This window comes from Phragmites australis, chromosome 4 (assembly GCF_958298935.1).
Source record: "Phragmites australis chromosome 4, lpPhrAust1.1, whole genome shotgun sequence".
Taxonomy (NCBI): domain Eukaryota; kingdom Viridiplantae; phylum Streptophyta; class Magnoliopsida; order Poales; family Poaceae; genus Phragmites; species Phragmites australis.
In genome coordinates, this window is record NC_084924.1 from 35,204,068 (window position 1) to 35,225,488 (window position 21,421).

General features: G+C 43.3%; 2 protein-coding genes and 1 long non-coding RNA gene across 5 annotated transcripts; all 3 read right to left on the bottom strand.

Moving 5' to 3' along the window:
* Nucleotides 1-1,940: 1,940 nt before the first annotated feature.
* Nucleotides 1,941-5,615, bottom strand: LOC133916226 (uncharacterized). 2 transcript variants are annotated; one of them, XR_009909464.1, is made up of 5 exons: nucleotides 4,792-5,615; nucleotides 3,459-3,655; nucleotides 3,005-3,364; nucleotides 2,414-2,530; nucleotides 1,941-2,287 (listed from the first exon to the last, which is right to left on the bottom strand). It is a non-coding gene; the product is annotated as an uncharacterized LOC133916226 (long non-coding RNA). The 2 variants fall into 2 exon arrangements; XR_009909463.1 differs by lacking the exon at nucleotides 1,941-2,287 and having other exon boundaries at nucleotides 2,391-2,530.
* A 300-nt stretch (nucleotides 5,616-5,915) lies between these two features.
* LOC133914747 (nifU-like protein 1, chloroplastic) lies at nucleotides 5,916-6,951 on the bottom strand. Its single transcript, XM_062357776.1, is given in 5 exon segments — nucleotides 5,916-6,205; nucleotides 6,286-6,428; nucleotides 6,526-6,632; nucleotides 6,634-6,775; nucleotides 6,942-6,951. Coding segments are annotated over 5 exon segments (591 nt in total). The 3' UTR covers nucleotides 5,916-6,016.
* A 5,440-nt stretch (nucleotides 6,952-12,391) lies between these two features.
* LOC133916227 (pentatricopeptide repeat-containing protein At1g05750, chloroplastic-like) lies at nucleotides 12,392-17,627 on the bottom strand. Of its 2 annotated transcripts, XM_062359809.1 has the most exons (4): nucleotides 15,372-17,627; nucleotides 15,066-15,241; nucleotides 14,111-14,948; nucleotides 12,392-13,075 (listed from the first exon to the last, which is right to left on the bottom strand). In XM_062359809.1, exon 1 carries the CDS (start codon nucleotides 17,484-17,486, stop codon nucleotides 15,531-15,533), a length of 1,956 nt encoding a protein of 651 aa, XP_062215793.1. In that variant the 5' UTR covers nucleotides 17,487-17,627; the 3' UTR covers nucleotides 12,392-13,075; nucleotides 14,111-14,948; nucleotides 15,066-15,241; nucleotides 15,372-15,530. The 2 variants fall into 2 exon arrangements, with proteins under 2 accessions (XP_062215793.1, XP_062215794.1); XM_062359810.1 differs by lacking the exon at nucleotides 14,111-14,948.
* Nucleotides 17,628-21,421: the final 3,794 nt, after the last annotated feature.

A 21,421-nucleotide genomic window follows, 5' to 3' on the forward strand; every position in this document is an offset into this window, starting at 1 on the left:
GATGATCCAATGTTAGTATTACTCTTCTCACCGGATCATCCGATGTTAACAGTTTTTCTGAGCCGTTAGGAAAACGGCTAATTGGCGGGTTTGAGGCTACACATATTTTTTCACTCAGTCATTTGATGTGTGGCATGTTGCTGGAGTCTAGAGGAAGCTCATATAAACTTGAGAAGATATTTAAGTCACCAAAGTGTTTAAAGTGATCATCCAATGCAATTAAGCACAAGATTAAAGAGTATTTTAGGCCTAGAGTGAGTTGTAGCTAGTGCTGCAGTTTGAATAAAGGATCAAGAAGTGATCCTAATTTGTACCAAGTGGTACATCGGTGTCTTGGAGTCTTGTTGACTCATCGGCATCTTGGGTCTTGGTGGCTCAAGCTTATTGATCCTCCGACTTTGTATGGAGCGGCGATAGACACGTGTACAGGGACACATAAACATTTGCCTTAGTGGCTCAAGTTCCAAAGTGATCATGACGATAAGTAATCGGAAGAGAAGCTAGTCATGAGATCTTGTCTTGTTTGCTTAGTGACTTATTGTGCTTGAGAACTTATCTTATTAATTTGATAGATCAAGAGCCGTGGTTGGAAAAGACTTGACGGTCGAAAGCATATTCTTTGTGTAGCTCCAACGTGAATTAAGTGTGACATTTATGTCATCGATACCACGGGATAAAAATTATTTGTGTTAAATTTATCTCTATACCGTATTTACGTTTTTAAATTTACATATTTATAATTTAACTTATTAAAGTATGATATAATCTTTTTGAGCGATAGAGTAGATATAATAAGATAAGCATAGAACATATTTAGATATAAATTTATATAGATATTTTATAAAGGTTTTTAAAACTAATTTATTTTAAATTTTTAAATATTCTATTTTACTCTCTCTTGAAACGTCACCTTCCTCGGACCCGCACGGTCAGATCCGCTAATGCGCTCCAGGCCGGAAGATCCGCTCATGCGCTCCAGGCCAGAAGATCCGACGCGAAATGTTCTCTCGGATCGATTTGATGGGCACGTCAAGTTACACACGCACACGCACGCGCACCAAGCACCACCATTCATTCCACGACGGAAACGAGTAAAGGGTTCGCCTCGCGCGCAGGCCGGCGCAGTAAATGAGCGGATCCGAGCGCCGTTCCCACGAAATATTTTTGCGGGAATCCCCACGCGCGTACGTACTATAGTAGGGGGCCTTCACGCGCGCTGCCTGCCTTGCCCCGGCCCGCGCACAGGGGCGCTCAAGCGGAGCGCACCGGGAGTAATGCACGGGCACGGGCGCGTTAAACTGTGGAGCGTGGTGGAGGCCACCACCACAGCACCGCCCCGGCCTTCGAGGAGCGAACGCTGGTCAGAACGGGCTCGGGCGGCCCGAGACGGGGAAACAACCGCCTTGGTTGGCCTGACCTGCCTCTGCCGGCTCCGCGCCCCCAGCGGCGGCCGGAGTCCGACGAGATTTAATTATCTTGCCGTTTATTATTCGGCCGATCGGAGCACGAGAATTACACGATGATCGATCAAATTGCTGCTCGTGTTTCACCGTCTACAGATGGATTAAGAAATGTAGGAGGGGCATATGCACGCGTGTCGGTGTTGTGGGATGCTCTGTGATCCGTAAGTAAATTTTATAGAATATTTCAATAAAAAAAAGATAAGGAGATATATGTCATTAAAGGAAAGAATTTTTTTTTAAAATCCGATCTTGTAGAAGTTACTTCCTTATTATTTAACGATAGATGCGACCTACAGTACTTAGTACTATGTAGTATATGCTGCCGAGCATGCTCTTCACAGTAGTCATACTGTATCTGGTGCACGACTGCACTGCTCACAGCCTCCAAACCCGCTAGCGTGTTACACGGCTGTAGTACTGTTCCACCACCTGGTGAAATTGGTACTAAAACGAGGTAGCCGGGATGGTTGGGTCAGCACAATTCGTCGATCAGATGCGGCCCAAATTAGTTGGGCTTTCTGAAGACCAGCTGCACAATCTCTCTGCCTGGATCTTCCAGAAACGGCCCAACCTGCTTAGTAGACTAATAAAACAAGTCTCCCTTCATCGCTTCCATCCTTACCCAGCATGCACCAGCACGAAAATGCTTTGTGCGGTGCCTGTTTGCTAGTACTAGCCTTCTCCTAGGCGTATACTACTGCCATGTCTGTTTGGTACTAGGTAAAATTTCAGAGCTGTTCGACTTCAAACAAAAATGCTATACTCCAGGCTTGTACAGTTGTACTGCACACTGCACTTAAAAGATATACTTCAGGCTCTTCATACTGCAAACAAACTACACTTGGATTAGAAGTTACTAGAAAAATAGCGCGTCGTTGGCGCGCCATATGACCCATCAGGAACATAAAAGATAGTGACAGGCGGAGATCACAAAGAAACAGATAACAAACCTTTGATATGAATTGTTTAACATCTTTGCCCCACTTGAGAACAGCATGTCATGCATTAAAATATCTTCCCTTGGCCTCCAAAACAATACCACGTTCTCTTTATGACGTGGTATTCATCTGAATCACATGCATCGTAAATGTTAGGTGGCATCAGGAAGTGGGAAAGGGCAAAGAATCAACAACAGAAAAAAGGAACTTGCATGGTTTAGAAATCCCAGCAACAACTATTTCAAGAAGTGAATTTGCACTTACCTCATTAGATCATGAACAGCAGCATTTGGATTATCACCCTAGTGTGCATAACGTAATTTTTCATATTCAGTACAAACCTAACATAGTTATTTAGTTTCAGGATATACTGACAAAAAAGTACACAACATTGTACAATGTTGATATAATTTCCTGGTAAATAGAAGAATGTTTTTTTTACCCTATTTCGAATGACAGCAATTAAATAGAGTGGAAACCTATGGATGAATTAAGTTTCAGTAGACGGATTCTGATTGATTGTTGTTGCAATTTCCCAAGTTCCTACAATCATACTTATAATCAACATCCAAAAGAAAATGGGAGTTATAATCAAGGTTTTACCTGTAGGTCAGACAGATTGGGCAAAAAATTGTTTGGGCCCAGCTTGATTTCTTCTATTTTTCTTCGTCTCTCATTCTTCCTCTTCCCTTATCCTCTATGGAAGCGGCAATTTTTCATTCTCTTCCATCCCTTCTTCAAGCTGCCAACTCACACACAGGGATATAAGAAGAAATTATGGTGTATAAAACAGGGAGAGGAACGGTGAGGGAGTTTATATGGAGAGAAAAGAGTGTGGTGCTCCAGTTGAGGCTGGGGCAGCTGCTGCTGCGGCTGCATTGTGTATCTCTGCACGGCGGTTGCTGGCCATCTCTCTCTCAATCCTCAGTCTTCCCGAACTACCTCACCACCTTGCCGCTATCTCTTTATTTGTTATCATTCATCGAGAATTAGCATTAACAACAATTATTTTCCTGTTAGTAGAAGATATTGAACCAACTAAATCAACATCACTTACCGTAATTGAATAGGGATCAGACATGATGCCAAGAGATGCCACAACTTGAGGGGAGTTAAAAGTCAAAAGTGAATCTCATCTTCATAGTTCATAGCTAGCAGATACCATGGCTCTGCAAAGTTATGTTGCATAACACTGTCAAGCTGATTTGTTTAGTCTTTTATACCAAAAGAAGTCAGCGCTATAAGTTTGAATTCCTGTCAAATATGAAACAGAGTATGTAAGATAATTGTATACAACTACTATTCAGAACAAAGAAAGGTAGCATATTTTCGTAATTATCAAGTTATTTTGTTTACAAAAATATGTAGTATAAGATAGCAAACTGCAATAGGTTCCGCAAACATGGGTTTCTAATTAATGAAAAGTTATGGTCTAAGACATCAACTTGAAACAGGCCATAAAAGTGGAAATATCTGAAAGTGTTTAGTTAGAAAAAAAAATCATTCAAAGATCAGTTGACCTCTTGGGCTAAGCTGATTACATGTGCACATGAAATTGAATTTCGATATTGTTCTGTCAGATCACAGCTAGGGTTGCTACCTTGTGCAGATAAGTGCAGCTGATGCAACATGGTTTCAGTCTTTTCAGAAGGACAATATTAGCATATGATATTTTTAGTTTGGACTGTTTGGATTATTTCAGTCAAGCTTCTGTAGAAGATATTTAGGTTGTACTAAGGGCATCGAGTTTGAAGTGATTACTGCCAGTGATCACCCTTACATGCATACTCTTGCTTTCTTTATTCATAATTACACTTGAGAGATATAAGGCTAATTAATATGCTAAAGCTACAAACATATTTAGATACAGCACAACCTATAATGCATCTGCCTTAAACATCGAACAATGAAAATTAAAATCTGACAAATTTTATGAATTTGCGTTGTTGATCTTACTTTCAGATATCTTATTAGACAATACTAATTTTTCAATACCCCAGTAATTTCAGCATCCTAATTTCATCGAACAGATGAAAGTTAGGAGCAAGAAGAGGAGTAACTTGCTATTTCATTGTTGATCAATTCGGCCTGTTTCTTCTGTGTAACCCGCTCCCAACTAAATATTTATGACCAAAATCTGCACAAACAAAGGTGCCAGCACGCCGGCTAGCGATGGTGGCTCCACGGAATCATGGACTACGGCAGCACACACCTCTTTGGAACAGCACAAGGGAAAATAAACTCTACAGCTTTGTGAAGCAATTTGAGAAACATATGGTGGGCATTAAAAAACACTGGCCATTAATGGCACTTCAACAAACACATGCTGGGCAGTAGGCATAACGCTGTACAAACTAAACAGATGAATGAGATGGGAAGAAGAGTTTGACCTGTAAGAAGAGCGGCATTAATATGGTGTGACCAGAGCATGTCGAGAGACACAATGGAGGACTCTATCCATTTTCTCGTTGCTCCACTGCATGGTGAGGGTGGTAACCCATGAAATCAACAAGTAACTCATTGAAGGCATTCATAGAAGAATACCGCTGGGCTCGCTTCGCTTGCAGCAGAGCCTTGCCAGCGTAGAGGGAAGACGTTTCTGCTCCTGCAGGCCCGCTGGTGCGGCAGGACCCCCTCTGCTTCTGGACGAGGCCGACGGAAGCGCCAACAGCCCCTACTCTCTAGCAGGTTCACGCGCCGTCGGGCCTCCTCTGCCTGTCGATTACGCCACCTCAAGCGTCGCCGCTCCTGGTCTTCTGCAGGCCTGCGCGCGGCGGTGTGGCTTCTCTGCTAGTCATCGCCGTGGAGCGTCAGGCAACCGGCAGAAGGCATCGGCGACGGCAATGGTACACCCAAGGGGAATCAGCAATGTTGGTCCCCCCCCCCCCTCCCATTCCTAGAAGCCCAAGGTGAAGCCCAGGGCTAAGGCCAAGGCCATCGTGCGCTCGTCGCTTATCGGCAGCCCGTGCTCCACCGCCTCCCTCTCCCTCCCCGCCGTGTCCCCGCGCGCTCCCACGGCGGGGGCGGTCTCCAGCGTCGGTGACCTCAAGGAAGCCATCGTCTCGCAGATGGACGACCTCAAGGATGCCCTAAAACAAAAATGGTAGAACGCCGCCAACGATCTGCTCCTTCTACCCAAAGCACTGACGGGGGAGACGGTCGGGGGGCGCGCAGAGCCGAGGGGGTCGAGAGGGTTCGAGGAGAGTGGCGATGATGGGCGATTGCAAAGATCCCAACCATCGGCTGCAGATCTGACGATACAAGTAAAACATGCTGACGTGGACGCGCTACCTGGTCGTGAATGCGACGAGATTTAGATTGTAAGAGATTAGTACAGAATATGCATGCGAGACTACCCTGGTGGATATATGTTCAGATGATCTTATCTTTTTGCGGGTATAGTGACGAAAGGCAAGCATCCGCACAAGTATAGTGTACTTGTGCTCGCGAGAGCTGTGCAAAGACCGCACCAAAGAGAAGTTAAGCAAATGCAGGAATGAAACACAAACCATCCATTGACAACGTTTGCAGATTACACGTATGACGCTTCGATGTATTTGATGAATTCATCTTCACACTTGCTGTCGACTGCGCAATGCATATCTAGATAGTGTTCTACTGAGTGAACACCACGTTGGTGATGTCCGGGAATTTCTCCCTGATGGCCGCCTTGATCCCGCTACCGATGGACTCCGGCCCGTCGTACTTCACCAGGCAGTCCTCGCAGTCGACGGCCAGCACCTCCACGCTCCCGCCGTAGTTTGCGATCGCCGGCCGAAGTATGTCCAGGTGCCGGTTCACCGCCTGCAGCAACAAAGGTTCGCGGACAAGATTAGGACAGTACTTGTACGACGAGCGCTACGACTCTGGTGGTAGTCCCCGACCTCAGGCGTCGTAGCCGCCGGCGGCTGGTCCCCGTCGAACATCTGGCGGATGTCCTTGACGGCGTCGCCGAACTTCTCCTTGAGCACGCGTTCGATGCCCATCTTCATCGTCGTCGTCGAGCTGGGGCAGCTGCCGCACGCTCCTACAGACGCGGTTCGTAACGAAAACCACAAGAATAACTACAAGATTTGGATCTGGCTACTACATGATACATCAAGAGGACAAGAAATTCAGTTTACCTTCAAGCTTGAGGGAGATGACGCCGTCCTCGACGGACACGACGCCGACGTCGCCACCGTCGGCGATGAGGTAGGGGCGCACGTCGTCCAGGACGCGGTCGACATTACACCGTCAGCTCGTAGGTCTCCGCCGAGTACAGGCCGCCTCCCGGCGCCGGCGGCGTGGATGCGGAGGCCGCGGCCAGGCGGGCCCGGGAGCCGGAGGTCCGGATCTTGGAGTGTAGCAAGAAATATCGCTTCTGCTCCGAGTCTAGGGTTCAGCATTATAGAAATCGAATTTGGTAAAAATTAGGCATGTTATTAGGGAAAATATGTAGCGAAAACCATTTACTTGGTAGAAACATGAATATCACTTGCGAAATAATTTTAAAAAAACTCTAAAAAATGCCATACATAGGGATGTAAAGTGGTTCAACCATTCAACATTTCGAGATCAAACTTGATTTTTTTTGTGAGATACAGAATTGAAGAACATAATAACGAAATTACAGGACAACACTGATTTTTTTTATTTTTCGTTGCTGTTTGTCAATTTCATAGCACAAATGAAATTGAGTTTGATGTTGAAATTTTAGATGCTCTTACAGTATCACATCCCTTACCTATACGAGTTTCACTTGAGTGTTTAATAATTTTTTTGCATGAGTTGTTTGGTAAAAGAATAATAATATCGTCTAGAGGGAGGATGAATAGACGGTTTTCTAAAAATTCGTTCTCTTTTATCGTTGGTTTAAACTTACAGCGGAATATAAACTAACGGATTTTTCATAAGTGAAAAACTTAAATATGCTGAGCTCAACTAGTACACAATCACCTTAAATAAGTGTAAAAGTTACAATTCTAGAGTGACAAAAATTATTCAATTCTAGCAAAAGATATACAAGAAAATATTAATTAAAAAACACAGAAAGCACTGTTCACCAGAGTATCCGGGTTAATCCGGATACTTCGGGTTGTACAGTCCCGGAATATCCGGGGTCTGTACAGAAACGAGCTCAAAACTGAAATTAAACAGCGACTAAAGAATTCTAGCTCAAACCAAATGAAATCGTGTGTTCTAATTTATGATTCAAGGTAGATCTACGGAGAATCTACAATAAAAAACACACAAACGAGTAGATCGAGCAATATGCACAAATATTGAGCAAGAACTCAAATGTAAATAAACCGAAGTGGAGACACAAAGATTTGTTTCCCGAAGTTCGAATTCACCACCATGAATCCTACATCTCCGTTGAGAAAGCTCCAACGAGCCGGGTCTCTTCCAACCGCTTTCTTCGATCCACTAGCTTTATTTCTTCCCTTACGGAGGCGAAATCGACCTTCACAAACTTTCCCATGGCTCACCACACGCACGGGAGCTCACCGGGAAATACCTACCCGGCTAGGAGGCTTTGCCTCCACGAGTAACAAATACTTCACGAACTTCTTGCCGATGAACTCAAGTGCTTAAGATTGGATTTAGCTCACTTACACTTAATCTTCCAATCTCACAACCCAACTCACTTTTCTTCTCAAACTTCTCACTAAAATGGAGTGGGAAGGAGTTCTTTTGGCTCTAAAGAATTTTTCTTTTGTGCCCTTGCACAACCCCAAAGGATAAGAGTGAGGAGGTATAAATACCCAACCCCTAAAAACTAGCCGTTACAACCTGAAGACTCCGGGTTAGAATAGGAATGCTTAACCGAGAACCCTGGCTAGAACTTAACCCGGAGACTCCGGGTGAACTAAACAGCCACAAACCAAGACTTCCCCTCAGAACCTCACCCGGAGAATCCGGGTCAACCCGGAGTATCCGGGTTCAGCACAGCTGGCACTCTAAAAACGGCGATAACTTTTGATCCTAAAGTTCGATTTCGATGATTTTGGACTCTATAGAAAGCTTATTCAGAGGTCTATATATCCCAACTGAATTCATAACCTCAAACACATTAGATAAAATTAGGAACACTCCAAAACTAAATTTAAATACTTCCATACTTTCCGTATCGGGATTTCTAAAAAGAACTCTTACTTAGGTTTGGTTAGAAACTCTTGAGCACTGAGATACGACAATTAGCTCTATATTACATCCCTCTTAATAGTGCGGTATACCTATACTCAATTTCAAAGATAAAACTTGTTTGAACCACTTTGAGCCTTTGAATAACTTTCAAGTACCGCTTCTCTTATTCAAACCTTGAGGGTTTCCAACTTCCATATTATCTTCACTCCATCTCTTCTTGATTCTTCGTATGATTCATGTGAATTATTCATAAGTTTTCATGGCCTCACACGGTCCATTGGCGCAAAGCTTTCACTCGCTCTTCACCACCGCCTTGGTCCTTCGGTACCAAGTCATTTGCTTGCCCTTCACCACGGATGGTCCATCGCAGCCGAGTTTTGCTTGCCCTTCACCGTCTTGCCATAGAAAACCACTTTGTATTCGACATCTTCAAAGAATTAATTTTATTAAATATGAAGTCCACTCTTGTTCTTCACTCTTGGCATATGTGATCATTCAACATATACCTTCTTATGGATCCTAACCCCATCTCACTCTCAAATACAAAATATATGGGTTAGTCTATAAAACCTAATTGACAACTTTTGTACCTTATGTTATTTGATCTCCACACGTAACTTATTAGCCTTTATGCATATTGTTAATCTTCATATAGAACCTGACATCACTCATTCTCAAGCACATAGCACACGGGTTAGTCCATAAAACTCTATTGACAATGTCATACCTTTAATTACTTGATCTCCACAAGTAACTTAATCTTCAAGTTTGTCAATCTTATTGAGCTTTTCCTTCTCCTTATGAGCATCACTAGGAGCTCAATGACAATGATGCATTTCTTTTGTTCTCATGGTATTTCTCAAGAAATCCATGATTCATCACTTATGCATCTCCTATGAAATAACCTAATAATAATTCTTAACACAATTGTTAGTCCATAAGTATTGTCATCACTTATGCGAGCATCACCTAGAGTTCGTTCATCTTGATGTATTTTTAATCTCCCCATTCACCTAAAGTTCATGCATATCTCTCAATGCATTATCTATGGAACAACCTACTAACAAACTCAACGCCATTGTTAGTTCATAGGTATTATCATTAATTACTAAAACCACATATAAAGGCTAGATGCACTTTCATTTGGAGTGTTAGGTGTTTCAACTACACCTATTTTTTTTCGGGCACTAGAGGGTGAATAATAATTATATCTTTAGCTAGTTAACACCCTATACAGGAAAGGGAACCATCACACTAACAAAAGAGCTCACATCGCAACCGCACTACTATTTTTAGAATGATAGTATAACTCGTAGATGCACGCACACACTCACATAATTAGACGTACACATTCACACAAACGTCTATTAAAAATCGGATATGTGAAGCTTAAAGATCGATGAAATCATCATAAGTAACTCATTATCGATCACACTACCTACCGCACTACTTTAGGCCCTTTTTCTTTCTTTGTGCTAAGGATTTTGTCCTCATATAAAGTTGCATGCCATCTTTCTTCCCTACGGTTGGCTGTATTTTTTTTCAATTAGCTGCCTTTAGTTTGTTTGTATTGTGAAGCCATATTGTACAGACTCAAGCCTTTGTTTGCAACGCTGTCTTATATAAAAAAAAAAACTTCCTTTCAATTTGTCCACATGATCTTTAAGGTTTGTTTGTTAATTCAAAGTGGTTTAAGTTATAACATTTTAACTCTCATATGCCAAAAGACTTGACTCAATATTTTGCAAAAGATAAGTTCACGTTTTACATGAAATTTGTTGGAACACCTCTCATGTACACTAAATAATTTTTTTTTAAAAACGACTTCATTCAATAATTCGTGATGTAATTCAAGATTTTGCAAACATTTTATATGTGGATTGTTGGAACACCTTTCATATACACTCTGACATTTTTTTAAGAAATAAAGTTGACCCAACAATTTTCTTAATCAAATTCAACAAATTATGAAAAACAATTTCAACATTTTATTTATGATTTGCCATAATGCCTTCTGGTTGCGTCGATCAAGGCATATAAAATTATTGGATCTAAATTTTATTTGAAAAGGTTGTCCAATCAATTTCTTGTCTTGTACCAACATATAGAGTAAGAAAATGCTGAATCAACAAGTCCCAAAAAATATTCAATCAACAAATCATTTGTCGCGTTGATCAAAATATCAAAATGTTGGATCAATATATGTTAGAATAAGACTTTATAAATTTTTGAAGTGTTAATAAAAATGTTGACTCAACAAGTATATGAAAATAATATTGAATCAACAAGTCCTGAAAAATGTTCAATCAACAAATCATTCGTTGTGTTGATCAAAATCTCAAAATGCCGGATCAATGCGTAAGAATAAGACCTTGTAAATTATCAAAATGTTAACGATAATATTGACTCAACAAGTATATGAAAGAATATTGAATCAAGAAGTAGAAAATATTTAATCAATAGGCAATATGAAGAAATGTTGAATAAACAAGTCATTTGTAACTTGATCAAAGTATTATGAAATACCAAAAGAAATATTATTAAGCAAGAAAAAAAGTGCAGAGAATAGGATCATTCTAACAAAAGAACAGGCACTTGCCTAAAGACAAACTTTTGTTCGGCTAACTCATTAGGAAGAAACAATAGAAGACAAGAAAAACAAAAGTCACTACTCCCTCCGTTCAAGAATATAAAACGTAATTTGTTTTCAAAAATTATCAAAAGTAAACTTTAACGGTTAATTTCTCTTATAATATGTTATCAATTGCTATAAAATTAACATCATATTAAAAGTATTTTGTAATACAAATCTATTGAAATAAATTTTGTGTACTAAACATACATATAATTTGACTAATTACCGATCAAAACTTTTAAAATTTGATTATTCTTTAAAAATAAAATACATATTACATTGTTGAACAAAGTGACTACTGATTGCTTGCTTGTAGCTGGGCTACTGTAGTAAAAATGGCATTGCTTGCTTGCTGGGATATGTTACGAGCAAGGCCAAAATAGCTCCCCATCTTTGTAGGCCACCAAAAATTGGGCCAAGAAAAAGACCAGTCCCGCATGAACAAACTAAGTTGTCACCAGAAAGTTAACATCATTCGTATGGTGGGATCAAAATAGGGCACGTGGAAAGAAGCCATATGCCCATAATAGGAATTGTTAACCACGTAAATAACTAGCTAATATTAAATAGTTAGATAATCCCCTTTTTTAACATGCACCCATCACTTAATATTGCGTCATGCACCAATTTGTGTCTTGTAACACGATTAAAAAAACTCTTCAACAGAATCCATAATTTTCAACTCTACTTAAAAGCTTTAAAACTTGAAGGTTTCACTTTCACCTCAAATGAGTTCTACTTTTAAGTTGATGGTACTTATAATCTTAACTTAAAAAAGAACCAATTTTCAAGTGTCAATTCAGGTTTGCACCGGTTAAAAAAAGTTAAGGTTGCACGTGCCAATGTCGTCGTCACATACTAAGCACATCAACACCCTCGTTAACAAAACTAGCTTAAATTTTTCTTCACACAAAAATGCTGATACACACATGGACAAATAACTATTTTCAAATACATTTTCCAAAGCTCGTATCCTTAGAGAAGCATATTATTCAATCTTATAAAGAGTTAACATCCTAAACTACCTAAGTTCGAGATAATCATCAAATTACAACAAAAAATGTATCTCTATACAAAGGTATAATATGTACAAGTTTTGTTTGATCGTACACATGAATTTCATCAGCAGTCACAAAAATCTCATTCTGTACATCAAAAATTCACAAAAAGAAATACTCCAATCTGCAAACATGAACATCACATGAACGAGAAAAAATAATATATGATCTGCACAAAAAAGATTCAGATATCATAGAAACTAAAATGCTTATGGACATCACAATATTTTGCATCAAATATTTTGTTCACCCTGAAATTTAACCAAACAAGAGCAATAGCGGTAGGTCTACAAGAGCTGCAGGACACCAACATTTTGTGTTCCTACCTGCACATTTCACCGTCAAACACACATTGGCTGATTGTACAAGAACATGAAATGAAACTATCGTTGCATTCATCAAATGAAACTACATCTTTGTATTTGTTGTAAAGATAAAATGTTGTGGAGAAGTAGTCATATTCATCCTGTATTTCAGGGTAAGCATAAGTTCCATGAGTTTCTGCCAAAAGAAAGAAAAGAGTAGAACGTTAGATGCAGATCTAAGATGAAACTACATCATCTGCTACAAAGTGAAACATAAAGAGTAATAAAACAGAACAATATTTGTGCCAACAAGTTTAGAAATTGCATACCCCACTAATGAAGATCCGGTAAACCACTAGCACATGCACACAACAAAATAAACCTTGTGGCCAGCACTCATCACATACATTGTTCACCATAATCAAATCTCAGAAATACCCAATCACATCATGAACCCAAAATGCCCCCTTCCACCAAAGCAGGTTGAAGAAGAGCCGCAGTACAAGGATGGCAAATACTTCTCAAGTATCAGCATCAACATTAAGACCTGTGATAAGTAAAATCAAGTTGCAGAAAGAAGTCATGGAAATGGGTCGGTAAAACAATGAAGAAGCAAGAATCAAACTGATATATAGGTTTTTTAAAAGTTGACGAATATTTTTGTTTTGTTTGACCAAAGAGAGGAATACCGCATAAATAGAGCAAATGTTTTGATTGATCAAAGCAATTTAATTCAATCTTGATTAGCCTTTGGAGAGGCACACAAACAACATGCACTCTAGAACTAAATTGGGTATTCCATTTTGTCTGTGTGCTGCTACTTGAGAGTTACAATAGCTATAAATTTGCAAAAGGAAACAAACTCTGACTCGGTGCAAACACACCTTGACTAAATTCCAGAAAGAGGAGACACATATGAGAGAATAAGCATGATACTACAATGATGCTACACACATGGCATGTTGTTGCAACTAAAATACCCTCTATCAGTGTATATTCATTCAGGTCGACCAAAAAAAAACTCTACTATATAAAAAAACCAGTTACTAAGAAAAGATCTAATAGGCTATAGATAGTTGAAGCACCCAAAAAAATTCCACATAACTTCGTGAGGGCAATGCATGAAACATTTAGCATGCACAAGCCATGAATGATGAATTAGCGTATACCAAAAATCCTCCTACTATAAATTTACGAAACACTGGATCTGCACAGATTAAAACTCGGATGCATAGACAAATAAATTTAAATGTGCTAACTTTACATTTACATACTCTAATAGGTATCTACTGTCAAGGTCCTGTGAAAATCATAGCAAAATTGCACAACTGCACACAAGATTGTCAACAAACTAAAGCCAAAGAATTTTTTTTGGAAACAGTCACAAGAATGTATGGCACTTTCAATGTTAGAAAGTGGTAGGAGCAGTTCGCAATAAATACAATAAAAATAATTTTATGGGGCTGAGGAGAGACAAGGAGGCACTGTTAGTGAAATCACAGCACAACACATTATTCCTCTAAGTAAGACAATGGGAAGGATAGGAAAATGAATTGAAACATGACAACATAATTGCACGCACATGTACCATGCACTTCTGGGTGACCTTGGCTTCTCGAGGCGGAGGCGATCCTCCTTCTGTCTCCGATTGCTCTCCCATTGTCAAATCCGCCCCGCCACACTAACCACTCGATTTTCCTCGCCCTACCGCCTACCTTACCCACCGCCCGTATGCCGCCCACGGAGCCCGCCCCTCGTCACACCACCTCCCAACGCTGGTCAAGCCTATGCCCTTGGAGCTCCATCTGAGCAAGCCCCCACCTTGGCCTCAAACCCTAACCAACCCCGAAGCCCTAACCTTGCCGGCGGAGCTTTCAGCCACCTGAAATCTAGAAGGCGAGGCACAACAAACAAAGTTGCATGAGATTTGTACTCTAGCGTGGTTCATCGCCGATTATGCTTTGGGGTTCACTGCATTAGGCTGTAGGTGATGGCGACCAGGATGTGGGTTGCTGTGGCCTGTGGTGCGACATCGCCAGGAGAATTGAGTTAGGCTGCGGAATTGATTGAAGTGGTAGATGGTATTGGTGGCACCAATTGGTGCCATACTGCTTAAGCTAGGGAAGAACAGCAGAACACGTTTGGCAGCAGGAAAAGTGAAGGTGCCACAGAACATGAATATGGTAGGCAGCACGAGCACTCAGTAGCATTAGCATTAGCCTTCGGTTAGCCGTGTCACCTCGCCACCCCTGACCTCCCCTGAATTCTGCGTTCTCCATATTATGTACAGATTCTTGTACTTCTTGTCTTCTTGACCCCTCCATATCTTGTTGATCGGAAAACAAATTTCGCCCCTATACATATCCTGCTTTTGGTTCCAGTTTCCACACTGGTGAGAAGATGTTGTTTGGGCCATTTGTCTGTACAAATGGATCAAATGATTCATAGATGAGAAAGATTGACTACTCAAACCATTGCAAGCTTGCAAAACTTCATCTATTATTCGATTAGAGAAGCTACTGGGACCAGTTGGTGACCTTGCAGACAACACGCAATCCCTGGCTATCTGCCGGCCTCACGCCTTGAAACTCGTTATCAACGAATGCAAAAGCTTAGAGCCATGCTTGGAAAATGTTATGAACACACAAGACACCCTAAACACTCCAACGTCTAACGTCTTCATGTGGAAATGTCTCGGGATAGATTCTTCATGCTGCACAACAAACAATATTATACATAGATCCAAAACTACCCACATAATGATGTATTATAAGTGAACAGAGTGTCATAAGAAAGTAAACGAAGGAACAAAAGGAATCGGTTGTACATGGCCACATACGTACCCGGAAATAAGTAATGATCGAATAACCACATATGTACAATAGCTCGAACACAAGCTAAGAATATCAGTAATGATCGGATTATGACCATGTGATATTTCAACTTAAACCACCCTCTATCCATTCTGCTTCAAGTTTCAAATGACATCGCCTGCTAGGATTTCATGAAGAATGTGACAATTCAACCACACTATACCCTGAGACTTTTGAGACGTGTTGTTGCTTCATGGAACCCCTTAGGTCCTTTACACATTGCCACATCCCCTCTGAAGCGTATATGTTAGATAGCATAGTTTGGAACCCGTCATGATGAGGATCCAGCTCGACAAGCTTCCTCCCAACTCTTTCCCCAACCTCGCTATCACCATGCTTCCAACAGGCGCCAAGCAATGCACCCCATGCTGGAACATCAGGTGACATCGGCATGCTCTCAATCAGATCCTCAGCCTCTCTGACATATCCAGCACGTCCAAGGAGATCAACCATACATCCATAGTGTCTGATGTTTGGTACAATCTGGTACTTGTTCTGCATCAACTTGAAGAAGTGGCGGCCCTCCTCAACTAGGCCGGCGTGTCTGCAAGCACTCAGAACTCCAGTGAAAGTTATCTCATTCGGGACAGCAGTGCCAGATGCTTCCATCTCTGAAAACATGTCAAGGGATTTTGTCACAAGGCCATTCATGGCTAGTCCCACAATGACAGCATTCCAGCAAGGTGTTCCTTTCTCTTCCACCGTGTTGAAGACTTTCAGTGCAGTCTCCAAGCATCCGCATTTCATGTACATGTCAATGAGGCTAGTCCCAAGTACAATATTGATGTTATATTGGTGTTGGCGTATGTACTCATGCACTGACTTTCCTTTCTCCAGAGCAGAAATATTAGTACACGCAGAGATGACACTCACAAGTGTAACCTCATCCGGTTTGATTCCGTGGGTTCTCATGTTGTCAAAAACAGTGAGCGCCTCAGATGACTGGTTATTTTGCACACAACCAGATATCATTGTACTCCAAGAAACGTTGTCCTTGTCGGGCATCGCATCGAACAACGCCTTTGCATCTTCGACATGGCCATTCTTCAGATAGCCAGCGATCATCGAGTTCCAGGAGAAGTGGTCCAAACACTTACCACTATTGAACAATCTCCGAGCCGCAATAACATTCAGACAACTTGAGTACATGTGGATCAGTGCATTCTGGACATTCACCCGCGAACCTAGGCCACCTCTGACAACCAGCCCATGGCAAACCTCCCCATTCTGAATCACCTCTGACCCTGTGCAAGCAGCGACCACACTGACCATAACCGCCTCATCCACAGGCCACCCCTCCACACGCATATCTGAGAACACTCCCAACGCTTCCAGGAACAGGCCATTCCGCTCAAAGCAAGAAATCATCGCTGTCCACGTGAAAGCATCCCTACGCTCTGCCCCATTAAACACCCTCCTCGCCTCGTCCACCATCCCCCTCCTCCCGAACAGCGCCACCATCGAGCTCACTGCTGCGGAGCTCCTCTCGGGCATGCTCTCAAACACTATGACTGCATGCTCAATGTCCCCGTCCCTCACGTACGCGGCCAGGATCGTGTTCCAGGACACGGCATCCCACACGGGCCCCGCGTCGAACACCCTGCGCGCGTCCGCGACGCGTCCGCACGCTGAGTACATGTGCATCAGTGCGTTCCTGAGGTACACGTTGTCGCCGAACCCGTGCCTGACGGCGCGGCAGTGGACCTGCTGACCTTCCCCCGCGTCCCCCCTGGCGGCGCAGGCGGCGGCGAGGAGCGGGTGCGTGTACGCGTCGGGCGCCGCGGGCATGGACGCGTAGAGCGAGAGGCAGAGGTGGGGCTGGCCGTGGCGCACGGCCGCCCTGAGGAGGGTGTTGCAGGCGAACGCGTTGGGGCTGCGCACGAGGCGGAGGAGGCGGAGCGAGTGGTGGAGCGGGCACGGGAGGAGGCGCGCGGCGGCGGCGGAGGTGGTGAAGAGAAGGAGGCGGCTGGCGGCGAAGGCGTCCACGAGGAGGCCCGACGCGAGGAACTGCGCATGGATTTGGAGGAGGTGCCGCGCGGAGCGGCAGCGGGAGAGGTGCTCGTCCAGGAGGGACACCGTGAGCATGATGAGCGGGAGGTCGGCGCCGCGGCGGCCGGGCGGGCCGCGCGCGACGAGTCTGACGGTTTCGAACTGGCGATTTCGTGCGGATTTTTGCCGACCTGCTGGGGGCACAGCGCGCGCTAGACAGGACGGGCGGTTGGGTACGACGAGCCGAACTGGGGACCCTGTAGATCGACCGGAACAAATCTTAGCGTTAGATCGGTCCACCACAGCCCAGGACTACAACTTCTCAACACCATCAACGAGCCGAGCTCGAGAAATCTTGTTGCCAGGCTCGAGTTCGACAAAAGATCGGATCCAGCTTGAGCGAGGCTATGATAGCAACTGAGCTTGGGTATATGTTTGAGTATGTTTGAGTAGGTTTGAGTTCGGCTCACCTAAGCTCGGTAACGGAAGAAATTTCGAGGAAGCTTAAGTAGGTTTTGCTGTTTTGGTTGGTTGTTGTGGCGTGGTCATCTAGATAGGTTTGAGGATGATCTCTCCCTTCCTATCATTGCAATGTTCATTTGGGTCTTGGAGATATGTAAGGAAAGTTAAGGTTGTATAAATTTAGTAGGGTGGTAAACTCAAATAAAAATCGCAATACTTATTAACTCGAGCCTTATCAAACTCGAGCTCATGAGGCTCGCGGGTTTTAGTCCAGGCTCGAGTTTGGCTCATTTTGAGATCGAGTCGAGCTCAAATCTAGTCTAGAACGAGTCGAACTTGAATAGCTCGCGAGTTTCGAACTTTTTTTGACAACCCTACTCCTAGCTCTACACCTCACCCTACGCACTACTACTTGCCACCTCACCCTCACAGTCCCGAGCATCGCAGCTGCCCACCGGCGACCACCTCTCAACCTCTGCCTAGACCTAAATTTGGCCCGCCTAGACAAGCCCATTCGCTATTACGAGCGGGCTTGGGCAACAAGTTAGCTAAGAAAATTAGGCATGGTCTGGAACATTAATTTGAACTATTTTTCAATGTAAATATCCTGGGCGACCCTAGCTCGGCTCGCCTACAGCCTAATTTCGCTGCTCTATGGGATTTTAGGGCTGGCCCTAGGTAACCATTTTAGGTCTGAAATAAATCAGACTTTTCTTTGGCCCAACCTATGCTCATTTCTAATTCCACCGCTAGCCTTATCACTACCTCCATCGTCATCGTGTCGATCTTCTTCCCCACGTCAGCTTTCTCCTCTCATTTCTTCTTCTTCATCTCCGGCAAGACGCTGCCACCCCACCCTCCTCCATCTCTCGCCATTGCCCTCCCTCTTGCTAACATGTCATACATAGTCACCCTCGATGTAGCCCCACCCAAGTGGCGATCCTCCACTACTAGTGCAGGTTGTGCCACCATTACCAGGGTTAACCGATGTTCGGGGCCATCCTTTTAAAGCCCGGTGTCCACTAAATAACCTAACATCAAACTATTACCTTGTCAGAGAACAGCTTGCCTCAACCCTAAACCCTAACGGCCAGCGTCGGCTGTCGTGACGACATGCTCGGGATGAAGAGAGGAGGAAGAAGAGATGTTATGCACAGTTTGCTAAGTAGCATGCCTGAATATCAAAGCGGCCCAAATCGAGCGTGCAGATATAGGGTTTCCGACCGAACTGGCTGCCAATTGGCCGCTTGGCCCAACCTGATGGCCCTAATAGCCCGAACAACCAAGAACTTGCGGGCTCTCAACTGGCCACAAACTTGCAAAATTGTGATGCATTTCTGGTAGGGATGGCAATTGGACCCGTGGGTATTTTGAATCCGACAGGTTTGAGTTTGAGTTTTATTTTCAACCAACGGGTCTGTCGGGTTGGGTACCCGAACCGGGTCGGGTCAGGCTCAGGTTTGAATTTTTATCCGCGGGTCACCTGAAACATAGTCCAGTTAGCCCAGTCTCCCATCCTGGCCATGTAGCGAAAGCTGGCAACGCACTCCTCGGTGGCTGATGTCGCGTCGCTATGCTCCTTGTCAAGCTCCTGCCGTAGCTCAACTCATTGCGCCTCCCGCTGGCGCTCCTCCTCCACCTCTAGCCTCATATCTCCATCGATGACCTCCTCCTCCTCCTCCTCATCGGAGGTGGGGGTGGCCTCGGCAACGAAGGGGAAGCTGGAGCGAAGGGAGCCACGGAGGGAGTCGAGCACGCAGGAGCAGTAGCACGTGTGGAAGGCGAGGAGGCAGGAGAGGTGCGAGCGCGAGCAGGTGCAGGGGAGCGAGAGGCCGAGGAGGGCCAGGAGGCGGGTGACGGCGGCAGCGAGGGTGGCGAAGTAGAGGTAGGCCCAGACGAGGGCAAGGTCGATGAACGTGCCAACCAGGGACCACGTCGTCCAGCACATGCGCACGGCCTGCCATGCCTGGGCAGTGCACCATCATCATCGCATAGCTAGCAATCACGATGAGGAGGCAGATTCTGTCCTGATTCAGGTCGTTGAGAGAACGTGCAGGGTGGGGAAAGGCGAGGGGGATGGAGACGTGCGAAGGATCCGAGTGACGTGGCCGCCATGCCTCGCGTTGCCACCACACTCCACCAGTCAATCCATGTGAGCGCTGGATCAAAACCCACCGAGCACCCGAAACCTGATGGGCACCTGACGGGTGCGGGTTCGGATGCCAGTTTTTACCCATTTATCCTTTCAAGCTCGAGTCGGGTTTAGAATTACAGGTTTCAGATCAGACATGATTTTACTTCACTCAGTTCTAACTTGACCCATTGCCATATCTAATTTTGGGGGCTTGCAGTGCTGTGAGCCTGAAGGCCCTCGTCTAGCTATCCGGTTCTTCTAAAAACCTAGAGAGGCTCACGGCCCAGCTTATTCTTTATTGTTTTTAAAGCCAAGAAGCCAAGAAGCGGTAAGGTCAGACATTTCATTTATGAGCATTATCTTACAAAGAAAAGCCAAGTTTGGCAAATTGCATGAAGCTTTCTAGCATGCGCCTCACTGTGACATGTACTAAAAAATACTACATTGCTGTTGAAAGAGAAGACTCCCCCAGCTATTTTCGTTCTAATTTCGGAGACGTGCAAAAATCAAACCTGCATACACTGAGTTGTTTTTTGGTCCGGAGCAGAGGAGGTCATATATTTTGTTTGGTTCAGTTTTTACTGATTTTGGTTACTTAGAAAATTGAACTAAACAGTCTCTTTCTATAAATGGTTTCTAAGAAGTAAAAACTCTTATTATACTAAAAGTCAGAAGCTGATTTTGAGGAATTTTTTATCTTCTGAGATGATGTTTAAAAAAATATTACATATGTTATACATTTCATCCGTATAAAAACTAATTAAAAACAGTTTTTCTATAAATAATTTTTGAACAACCGTTTTTAAAAATAGCTTTAAAAATAACTCAGTCAAATCAAATAGACTCTTAGCTTCTGGAGTTTTAGTCAGCTGGCTTTTTGATAACGTCACTGCACTGAGTTATGCCAGAGTATTGGAAAGGCTGAGGTGGAACGAATAGCAATGCCGAGAACAAACTGGTGTAGTAGGCAGTGAAGTCGTTGTTCCAATCAACATACAGTAAGTACCATCTATGTTTCATTGTCTGCAATTGATTCCGGGCAGGTGCGTATTTCATAAACGAACATCTGGACTCCTGGACTAGATGGTGAGCGAGTAGTACAAAACCTAACCGAGTTGTTGAGTTAGGCAGTTTCTAACTATTCTCTTTTTATTTCATTCTTTTTTTTATTCTCCTTCTTATTTTTATATTTTTAATTTCTTCTCATCTTCAATAATTTCTTTTCTAATAGATTTATGAAGGGAAAGAAGAGATAATTTTAAGTAAAAAGAGTGACATTGAGAATATTTTTTTAATAGAACCGTAAAAGAAAATCGTTAGAGCATTGAAAAGAATAAAAATCTCTTCATTAAAGGAATATAACTCGTGAAGAGAATCTGTTGAAGATAATCTTAAGACACTACCATCATACAATGTCACTTTACAGTCCCACAAC

What these genes read in the sequence shown, in the direction of transcription:
- LOC133916227 (XM_062359810.1), bottom strand. Translation starts at nt 17,486, where the DNA reads ATGCTCACGGTGTCCCTCCTGGACGAGCACCTCTCCCGCTGCCGCTCC.